An 11,514-nucleotide genomic window follows, 5' to 3' on the forward strand; every position below is an offset into this window, starting at 1 on the left:
GCAATGATACCCCTCGTTCCATGCCCTCTTCTGAATCTGGCTTAAATTGCCCGTTGGATATTCTGCGACAACTGTTTTTGAAATATTTTCAGTAACATTTTACTTGCATGTGGTATTAACAATATTGGATATAAGGATATGTGGGTATTTTGTATGCTAGCAAGGAGGAATGGGAACACAGTTTCTATGGAGCAGAGTTACAAAGCCTAGTCTCTACTTTAAAAAATTTTATTGTTTTTGCTGTTGAGAATTTAGCAAGACATTCGGATGGATTTTCCTAAAAGCCTTTCCGGTTCACCTTTGCTTTTGCGTAAATGCTGTCCCCTTAATCTCATGTAGTTAGTTGTTTTAAGGGATCATTACTCATGGGTGATACTGTTTATTTTATAATCAAATCTCTTGTTTGGTAGAGTGGTTTCAGTTATAGGTTAAAGGGCATCTCAGGTCAACAATGTCAGAGGTTTCTACAGGAACCTTCCAGTCCAGTAAGTCAGGTGTTTTTTAATAATTTGAGTTTTGTTCTATGTTTTTCTCAAATTATAACCTTCTATCATGTTACTAAAACTCCCTGGTAGGCAGCATAGTGGGTTATACATCGGGCTGCTAACCACAGTCAGCAGTTTGAATCTACCAGCTGCTCCATGGAAGAAAAATGAGGCTTTCTGCTCCCATAAAGAGTTACAGCCTTGGAAACTATACAGGGTCACTAGGAGTCAGAACCGACTTGATGATACACAACCACTGTGCACCTAGTCAGAACAGTCAGTAGTGGTAGCAAGGCACCACCTAGTTCTTTTGACCTTTGGTTACAAGACGCTGTGGTTTGTGTGCGTTGATTGTCCTATGGACTAGTATCTCTTGAGTCTTTCTTCTTTTACTATAGATGAGTAGAGACCAATAGTTGTATCTTGGATGACTGCTCATAAACTTTTAAGAGCACAGGATTACTCACCAAATTAGGGCATACAACATTAACTATATGAACTAATTTATGTTCACAGATGAAGTTATCCTCTGAGAGTGGTCACACTCTCATCAACCCAGTAAGCACATTCCAGGAGTTTCGATATTTCTAAGGTGCCTCTGTAACTGAGCCCCGTATGTGCTATACTCTTCTATGGATATATAAGGGGGCTTTAAAAAGATCCTAAAAAAAGTTTTCAGCAACTTTTGGAGGTTCCTTCATACATATTTACATATGCATATCCTACTCACTGCCCAAGAGTCGATTTCAACTACTGCAATCCAATAAAGGACAGAGTAGAACTGCTACTTAAAATTTCCAAGACAGTAAATCTATAGGATAAGACGTCATCTTTTCACTCATGGAGCAGCTGGTGGATTTGAACTTAAACCACAGCGTCACCAAAGTTCCTTCGTTGCACGATGCAATCTCATACGCCCTCCTAGACATATATGAATATACTTCTACCTATATGCAGCCACATACACTTTTTTAGTTATTTTGATTATTACTACTATTTCAAAGTCGGAATCCTGGTGTGGCACTGTGGGTTAATGCACTAGACAGCAAAGTCATTTGAACTACAAGGTCGTTGGTTCAAGCTCATCATTCACTCCTCGGATACCCTATACAGGGTCACTGTAAGTTGGAACCAACTCGACAGCACTTAACAACAAATGCTGCAAAAATTAAGTATATTATACAGCATTTACTGAAGTTGTCCCTTCACCTTTATTTGGTTATTATTCTTTCCCACCACCCAAAGTAACAAGTGTTTACTTTTGATAGAAAGCGATTCTCCCTGCTTTCCTCTCCTATTCCTGGTAACCAAAGAACATTATTCCTTTCTAGGTGTAATCTACTTCTAACTTTTTATCATAGTGAAACTATACAGAATTTGTCCTTTTGTGATTGACTTATTTTACTTAAAGTCCACACTCACTCTTGTTGTTCTGATGAGAAATTAAAAAAAAATAACTTATTAAGTATAGTTAAGTGCTGTCGAGTCACTTCCGACTCAGTGACCCAGTAAAGGGTTTCCAAAGAGCAGCTGGTGGGTTTGAACTGCCAACTTCGCATTATCCAATAGCGCCACATATGAACTCCTATACTGTTATTTTGTTGTTAAATGCTGTTGAGTCGGTTCTAACTCATAGCGACCCTGTATCAAGTGATAAAAAACATATTTACCATTTGTATGTATCAACATTAAATCTATTCTTAAGAGTTTTTCTGTTTATAAATAAGGGTCAGAAAAATTGGAAATACAAATTATAAAGCAAAATTTATATGACAATTGTTGGTATTGTTGAGCCAGGTCCAACTCATAGCATTGCTGTATAAGGTTTCTGAGGAGCAGCTGGTGTCTGAACTGCCAACTTTGAGACTCAAACTGGCTTTATGGTACAGTGCTTATCCTACAGCACACATAACAAGATTCCAATTATTCAATAACTATTAAACAATTACTAAAGCAACCAAAATTACTCTCTAAAATAGAAAATGTTTATGTCACAGTTTTTACAGGGCAGCAAAAGTGTAATTTAGCACTACATTAAAAATGTGGATTTATAATCTTGACCAGAGTACTTGTTGTTGTTGTTAGGTGCCACCAACTTGGTACCGACTCATACTGACCTTATGCACAGCAGAACGAAACACTGCCAGATGCTGGGCCAACCTCACTACTGTTGCCATGCTTGAGTCCACTGAGGCTGCCACTTGGCCAATCCATGTAGTTGGGGGTCTTCCTCTTTTTCTCTGACCCGCCACCTTACCAAACATGATATCCTTCTCCAGCAACAACTGGTCCTGACAATATTGTCAGAAGTATGAGAGACAAAGTTTGGCCATCCTGGCCTCCAAGGAGCACTCTGGCTGCACTTCTTCCAAAATAGATCTATTGGTTCTTTTGGCAGCCCATAGCACTTTCAGTATTCTCCTCCAACACCATAACTCAAAAGCATCAATTCTTCTATGGTCTTCCTTATTCACTGTCCGGTTTTCATATGCATATGAAGTTAAAAAATACCTTGGCTTGGGTCAGGCGCACCTTAGTCTTCAAGCTGGTATCTTTGCTCCTCAACACTTTAAAAAGGTCTTGTGCAGCAGATTTGCCTAATGCAATACGTCGTTTGATTTCTTTTCTCCATTGATAATGTTGTTTATTGGTCCAGTGGAGAGGATTTTTTTTTTCTTTACATTGAGATGTAATCCATACGGAAGGCTGTGCTTTGATCTTCATCCGTAAATGTTTTAAGTCCTCTTCACATTTTCAGCAAACAAGGCTGTATCATCTGCATACTGAAGGTTGTTAATGAGTCTTCCTCCAATCCTGATGCCATGTTTCCTTCACAGAACCCAGTTTCTAGGATTATTTGCTCAGCATAGAGGTTGAATAGTATGGTGAAAGAATACAATTCTGTCACACACCTTTCTTAATTTTAAGCCATTTCATGTTCCCACATTCTTTTCAAACAACTGCCTCTTGGTCCAGGTACAGATTCCTCATGAGCACAATTAAGTGTTCCAGAATACTCACATTCGCAATGTTGTCCATAGCTTGTCATGATCCACAAAATCAAAAGCCTTTGTGTAGTCAATAAAGCAAAGGTATAATATTTCTAATATTCTTTGCTTTCAGCCAAGATCCATCAGACATCAGCATGGGATATCAAAGAGATTGTGCGATGATTTCCACATTCCACTGGGTCACCTCTCTTTGGAATGGGCACAAATATGGATCTCTTCCAATCAGTCGGCCAGATAATTGTCTTCCAAATTTCTTGGCAGAGATCAGTGAGTGCCTCCTGTACTTGTTAGCTCAAAAAGTTTGCTTCTTTTCACACAATTGTTTAATTTCATAAAAAAATAAATATTTATCTCAATTAGATGTATTATGGAAAATTTCTGAACATTTACCAAAAGCTTGAATTTTATAGAAAGGTTTGTCGTCAATTTTATTAGTACATACATATAAAGTTAGAAAAGAATAACTTCACTTGGATTTTTTATACTAACTTAGCTAAATTTTGTGAATATATGGTTCAAACTACCTTTTTCCAGTCTTCTGATGGTATATAATCTTCATCTTCTTCAGATTCTTCTTCTATTTCACTATCTAGAATAAATATAGCAATACTGTAAAATGCTTATCTTGTCTACCTGTATATTATTTTTACATCTACCATCAGATATTTAGATACACCAAAAAGATTTGCAAGTTAAGGACAAGATTACTGTTATTAAGTACTGTCGTGTCTATTACAACTAATAGCAACCTGGTATAGGGTTTCCAAAGAGCACCTGGTGGGTTTGAACTGCCAACCCTGAAGTTAGCAGTGCAGTGCTTATAGTGTCAAACCAGGACTCCATACAGTCCTAACAGAATCATACCTACTCCCCATCACTAAATTAAAAACACACACACTATAAACATTTTCTTTCTAGAATAATTCTAATCCATTCTAATGAAGTGGTTTTCTATAAAAACTTTTGGTGAAGAAATTGTAATAATCTGTTGTAAATTCTATGTGTGCTACCAGCAAATAATAGCTCTGTGATTGAACAAATAATAGAAACTCAATTTCTTCACTTATAAAGAGCTGGAGAAAACAGTGGTCTTTGCAACACTATGGAACTTTTAGCACTACTTTGCAAAGGGTAGGGAGTATGTTTAAAGACTTCTGTTCTCCCCAACTTCTGTTTTACTCAGAGCAGGCAAGCTACTGACTGTTTACATTTTGGATAAGAATGTTTTTATACAAAAAGGTGTGAAATCTGAAAACTATTAATTAGATTTTCGGCAATTTCTCAACCCAAGAATTCTACTATCACTCACAAATTTCAAAAAGACATTGTTGTGATATTGTTATATGCCGTTGAGTCAGTTCTGACTCATGGCAATCTTGCAAAGGGTTGCCGAGGCTTTAAATCTTTGCGAAAGCAGAAATCTTCATCTTTCTCTTGCAAAGTGGCTGGTTGGTGGGCTCAAACCACTGACCTTGTGGTTTCACAGTCCAATGTTTATCCTACAAAGATTCACCTCGCTCCCAAAAAGACATTAGAGACAAGGATTAATTCTACCCTTGGAAAAGACACATATATATAGTTGCCATGCAAACAATTACAACTAAATATCACATTAGCAAGGAGGCAGAGATGGAGGCATGCAGAGGGGGAGCAGTTGAGGACTCTAGATTCATGGGAAGAGAGGGAGTAAGAGCTGGTGGCCAGGAGGCAGACTTGCAGAATATGCCCTTTGAAGATGTAAATTTAATTATATATGCCTGAGTGTTTCTTGTTTTTTAAAAAAAGCTAAAGTGGATAGAGAGAAATACTGTTAACGGTACATGGAGGCGATTATAATCATTGTAATGAAACAAGGTGTATAATTTGTTGAATGTAAAACTGATGATCTGCCCTGTAAACTTTTACTCAATCCACAAAACTTAAAAAAAAAATCACATTAGCAGTATGTAATAAATATTGTTTCTAAGGACAAAGTAGTCATTAACATCAAACTTAAATTCAATGGCTAGAGCAAAATTTGGCAATAAATTTGTTTACAGAAAAAGATAGCACACCACTTTTACCCTAAACTTAAAACAGAATCATTTCGGTAACTAATCTCTCCTTGTACTTTTTTACTTGAATCAAATCTTTGTTTGATCAAAACCCACAATAAAACTAAGCCATTATTAGCAATACTACAATCACTTCTAAACTAAATGTGTCACAGATAATTCATGCAAAGCATTATATAACTATTTTATCAGCTTTTCTTAAATGTTTTTCTGTTAATGTACAAGTTAGATCACAAATCTAATTAAAGACATTAGTGGTAGGACTTGTTCTTATAAAGAAGCTGCCTTCTAGAGTAACAGTTCATGCTTATCATGAAAAATGATGGAACAGGAAAGGAACCAGTAAGCTACATACATTAACTGTTGTCTTTACTACTGGATATCTCAAATTAGATCATTAACTATAGTGAAGTTCTTGATAATTGGATTCCCAACTCAAAAATCAACTGCTTCTTTAAACAATAAAGTCATTGATTAAATAAAGCCACACTTATGAACACACTTAGAATACCTAAAAAGGGAAACATGAGAACTAGCAGAAATAAACATGAGGCTAGAGGAAATTAAAAAAATGAATAAGAAATAAACATTTAAAATAGAACTTTGTTGTTTTGTTAAGTTTCATCGAATTGGTGCTGACTTACAGCAACCTACTATAGGATCTGTGAAGAGCGGCTGGTGGGTTTGAACCACTATATCTTGCCGATCAAACTGACAGTGCAATCTAGTGCTTATCCTACCAGTGTCAAACCAGGACTCCATACACTGAGGGAAGTAGTAAAAAAACATTATACAACTATATTTTATCAGAGTAACACAGGAAAAAATAGTCCAAAGTCAAGTAGTACAGTGATACAAAACAATTAGTGTACTACTGCTAAACTAAAACGTAGAACAAAATCACTTCACTGATGAGAGATTAAAGACTAAATGAATTCAAACAGAGCAATGAAAAAAAACATTAGAATTTTGGGGACTACATAAAATAGCCAATTATAACACTTACTTGTATCAAAATATTTACATCGACGTGGGCGTATTATTTCCTGGGCATCTTGAGAAGCAACAGATTGTGATGGATCATCATTGGAAGACTGAGTTTCATCCTCTTGACCCGATGAATCCTTTATATTTTCTTCCTGTAGAATGATAAATTAAACTTAAGATATGAATCAAAACTGGTACATATTAAAGGTCATAGTGCTCAAACTTTGTTCCAAATACAACTAGAAGACTAAAATGAATGCATTAATTTCAACTTGCTATTCTGAAATAGATCCTAGAAGAGAAAAATAATATAACTTATCTAGTTCTTAGTTTAGATAAAGGTATCATGATTAATAATCTACAGGAACTCTCTGTATACCTTCTTCACAATTCTTCTGTCCATCTAAAATTATATTAAAAATTTTTAATTAAAAGAGAACTACCAATTAGACTTATTGGTAGCTAAAAATAACACATTTTTAAAATTATGAGTTATTTGATAGAATAGGCACTGAAAAGAAATCTAGAACACAAGTCAAACTGTTACCTCACAGGAGTGGGATTATAATAATGCGCTTACAGTTTTTATATATTTCTATAGCTATAGTAGCATAGTGGCTAAGACTTGGGCTGCTAACCTCAAGGTCAGCAGTTCAAATCTAACAGGCGTTCCACGGGAGAAAGATGAGGTTTTCTGCTCCAGTTAAGATTTACAGCCTCGGAAATCCTTTACAGGGTCACTACGCGTTGGAACCAACTCCATGGAACATAACCACCACCATTTCTACAGTACCTCAATTTTAACATGGAAATGTATTACTTTTAAAATCAGAAATAAAACCTGATTAACAAAATCAGGGCAAATGACTATTATAACTTCAATAATAAAAGATAATAATTTTACTTTATTTTCCCCACTACAGCCACTGTTGTCATCATTATCGGCATCTTCATCATCTTCAACTTCTTCCTCTTCTTCCTCTTCCTCCTCATCTTCTTCAGGGAGTGGAACAGCACTATCATAACCATAAAGGCTGAGAAGTTCATGAATTGGCATGTCGCCTTCCTAAATGGAGCAAAATAAAAAGTAAAATGTATGAATCGGTGATCCTTCATATTCCTAGCTCATAAATCACAAATCTATATTAATCCCATGCATAAAAATACTTAGAATTAGTATCAAGAATTCTCAAATTATATAAAATAAAGCTGAAAATATTTTCGAAACTTAGAAAAATATCAGTCTTTGAAATATTTATTATTTTAAGTACTTTTATGATAAAAGGCTGACCAATTCTAATCAACAAATAATCTGCCATATACAATAAAAAGTGACACTGGTTTATAATTATTTTTTTGCTCAGTCAACTCAGTATGCACACATTATTAGTTTCCAACATGTACGGATGTCCCACTTAACAAAAGAACCAACCTTAATTGAGGGACAGGATAAGAAATTAGAAAACCAACAGACTGGAAACTAAATGAACAAATCCAGAAAAGATGCTTAAGCACATTAAAAGAAAAGTAGTAATGATATACAAGAATGACCCTGGATTATATTACATATACATTCTTTGCTCGGGTTAGTTCCAGTTACAAATAAAATCACCTGTTGTAGCCCTTACTATCTACTTTACAGAATTGTTATGTTATCTCCACAGATAAGAAAATAGAAGCTCAGAGATTAAATAATTTCTCCAAAACTCATACACCTTGAAAATCCAATTCTAAAACCTCTTACTATTATCAGTACACCATGCTGTCTCAGCCAAAGGCAGCATCCCTCACCCCATCCCCCAAAAAAACCATACCCTGAGAATGTAGATTTACCAACATATGTAGTGAATGAAACCAGCTCTCTTTAGACGACACGACACTAACTCTAATCAGTAATCAAGTGATCTACAAATTTAAGTTAACATAAGACAGAATTCTAATTATAAACAAAAGCATTTAATCTAAATTATCAGATATATATACATATGAAAAGCTTAACAGGAAGATGAGAATCAATTTATAATCTAGAAAAGGAGAACAACAAAGCACACTTTGATTTTCTCCCATTTTATGCCCTTATTAATAGATGGAAACCAGTCTAGTTTATAAATTAAGTACATCATTACACTGGAGATGGGTACATCAGCTGGATGATGTAGTTTGATCACACTAGCCACTTAGATCATACAATTAATGTACTCACTTCTGAGTGCAAGAAGCAGTCTAATGATAACTTGGAATGTAGTTTATCTATTTTTTATAGGAAGAAAATGTTAACTAATGTTTTTTTTAAACACTGTAAATGAAAATTCTGGGCTATAAATTAGACAGCAATTCTATTTCTAAAGACAAATCAAATCTGAGACCCTTGACTAATGACCTACAAAATCCACAATTTAAAAAGCTCATCTTTTCACAATAAGTGAAAGACCAGCTCATATTCTTAACTGACTTAGCTTGTGGTTCTCAAAGTGCACAAAAACAGTGCTTGAGGTATCAAGAATCTGGTCCATGTATTTGGTTTAAAGACAGAAATCTGGGAATTTGTAGTCCTTAGGAAATAAAACAGAGCTTCAAATCAAATAAAATTAAAGAAAGAGAAAAGGCCAATTTCATATACAAATTTAACAAATAGTTAGTTATAATAAAGTATCTTCTACAGGCCAAGTATTTGTGATAAATGCACTTTGATAACACTGTCTTCTCTATCTAATGAAAGCAGAGTCATACAATCTCATCAGATCTTTGAAAGTATAAGATAGGAGTGCCTGTTGCCTTTATTTGCAAGTAAGGAGACAAACCACCACTCATTTGTCAATTTGTCATATTGTGGTAGCTTGAGAGTTGCTGTGATTCTGGAAACTATGCCACCAGTATTTTAAATTCAGCAGGGTCACCCATGGTGGACAGTTTTCAGATGAGCTTGCACATGAAGACAGACAAGGAAGAAGGAGTGACAAACTACTTCCAAATATTTAGTCACTGACAATCTTATGAATAGCAGAGAAACACTGTCAGATAGACTGCCAGAAAATGAGCCCCTCAGGTTGGAAGGCACTCAAAATACAATTGGGGAAGAGCTGCCTCCTCAAAGTAGAGTTTACCATGATGACACAAATGGAGTAAAGCCTGTGGGACCTTCATGTGTTAATGGAGCACTACTCAAAATTAACAGAAATACCTGTAAACATCCATTAGTAATCGGGACATGGAATGTACTAAGTATTAATTTGGTAAAATTAGAAATTGTCAAAAATGAAATGGAATGCAACACAATCAATACATTAGGCATTAGTGAGCCGAAATGGACTGGTGTTGGCCATTGTGAATCTGACAACCACATAGTTTACCATACCAGGAAAGACAAATTGAGGAGGAATGGTGTTGTATTCACTGACAAAAAGAACATATCCAGATCAGTCATGCAATACAACGGTGTCTGTTATAGTATATCCATGTGCCTACAAGAAAGATCAGTTAATACCACTATTATTCAAATCTATACACCAACCAGTAAAGCCAGTGAGGATGAAATATTAGAATTCTACCAACTTCTTCAATCTGTAATTGATCAAACATGCAATCAAGAGTACTGATCATTGCAGGTGATTGGAAGGCAAAGGTTGGGAGCAAAGAGGAAGGATCAGTAGTTGGAAAAATATGGCCTTGGTGATAGAAATGATGCTGGAGATCACCATGATACAACTCTTCAAAATCAAGGATTATTCATTTCAAGTAACTTCTTTAGATAGCATAAGAAACAACTATACCCAGGGACCTCACCAGATGGAATACAAAGAAATCAAATTGACTACATCTGCGGAAAGAGACGATGGAAAAGCTACAAATCATCAGTCAAAACAAGGCCAGGGGCAGATTGTGGAACAGACCATCAATTGCTCATATGCAAATTCAAATTGAAGCTGGAAAAAAGGAAAACAAGTCCACAAGAGCCAAAATATGACCTTCAATATTTCCCATTTGAATTTACAGAACATCTGAAGAACAAATTTGATAAATTAAGCACTAAAGATTGAAGACCGTAAGAGTTGTGGGATGACATCAAGAACATCATACAGAAAGAAAGCAAAAAGTAATTATTAAGAAGACAAAAAAGAAGGAAAACGTCAAAGTGGATATCAGAAAGAGACACTGAAACTTGCTCTCCAGTGTAGAGATGCTAAAGCAAATGGAAGAAAGGAGGAGGTACAAGAGCTGAACAGAAAATTTCAAAGATCATCTCAAGAAGATAAAACCAAATACTACAACAAAATGTGCAAAGATCTGGAGTCAGAGAACCAAAAAGGAAGAACACGCTCAGCATTTCTCAAGCTGGGGGAGCGGAAGAAAAAATTCAAACCTTGACTTTCGTTATTGAAGGATTCTCGGAGCAAATTATTGAATGATGCAGAAAGCATCAAAAGAAGATGGAAGATTTACACAGAGTCACTGTACCAAAAGGAAATGGTTGATGTTCAACCGTTTCAAGAGTTAGTATATTATCAACAGCCAATGATACCAAAGGAAGACGTCCAAGGTGCATTGAAGGAATTGGCAAAGCACAAGGTACCAGGAACCGATGAACTAAAAAATTGAAATCTTTCAAGAAAGTGAGGCAAGCAGCACAGGAGGCACTCAACTCATTCATCTCTGCCAAGAAATTCGGAGGACGACTATCTGGCTGACTGACTGGAAGATATTCATATTTGTATCCTTTCCAAAGAGAGGCCAACCAATGGAATGTGTAAATCATCAGACAATGTCTTTTATATCCCATGCAAGTAAAGTTTCACTAAAAGTAATACAGAAACGGCTGCAATCGTATATTGACATAGAACTTCCACAGGGTCAAGCCTGATTCAGAAGAGACTATGGAACAAGGGATATTACTGCTGATGTCTGATGGATTTTGGCTGCAAGCAGAAAGTAATCAGAAAGATGTTTACTTGTGCTTTATTGACTATTGCAAATGCTTTC

The 11,514-nt window shown here is 35.7% G+C and overlaps 1 protein-coding gene across 9 annotated transcripts in view; it reads right to left on the bottom strand.

Annotated features, from left to right (window-relative positions):
* MIER1 (mesoderm induction early response 1, transcriptional regulator) overlaps nucleotides 1–11,514 on the bottom strand; it is a 95,577-nt gene that overhangs the window by 45,386 nt on the left and 38,677 nt on the right. For all 9 annotated transcript variants that reach the window (XM_006862440.1, XM_006862438.1, XM_006862441.1 and 6 more), the window contains 3 exons: nucleotides 7,442–7,603; nucleotides 6,557–6,689; nucleotides 4,021–4,085 (listed from right to left, as the gene is read on the bottom strand). In XM_006862440.1, coding sequence (XP_006862502.1) covers nucleotides 4,021–4,085; nucleotides 6,557–6,689; nucleotides 7,442–7,603 — 360 coding nt within the window. The remainder of the gene's footprint in view (nucleotides 1–4,020; nucleotides 4,086–6,556; nucleotides 6,690–7,441; nucleotides 7,604–11,514) is intronic.

The sequence above is a fragment of the Chrysochloris asiatica genome, unplaced genomic scaffold, assembly GCF_000296735.1.
Source record: "Chrysochloris asiatica unplaced genomic scaffold, ChrAsi1.0 scaffold00048, whole genome shotgun sequence".
NCBI lineage: Eukaryota > Metazoa > Chordata > Mammalia > Afrosoricida > Chrysochloridae > Chrysochloris > Chrysochloris asiatica.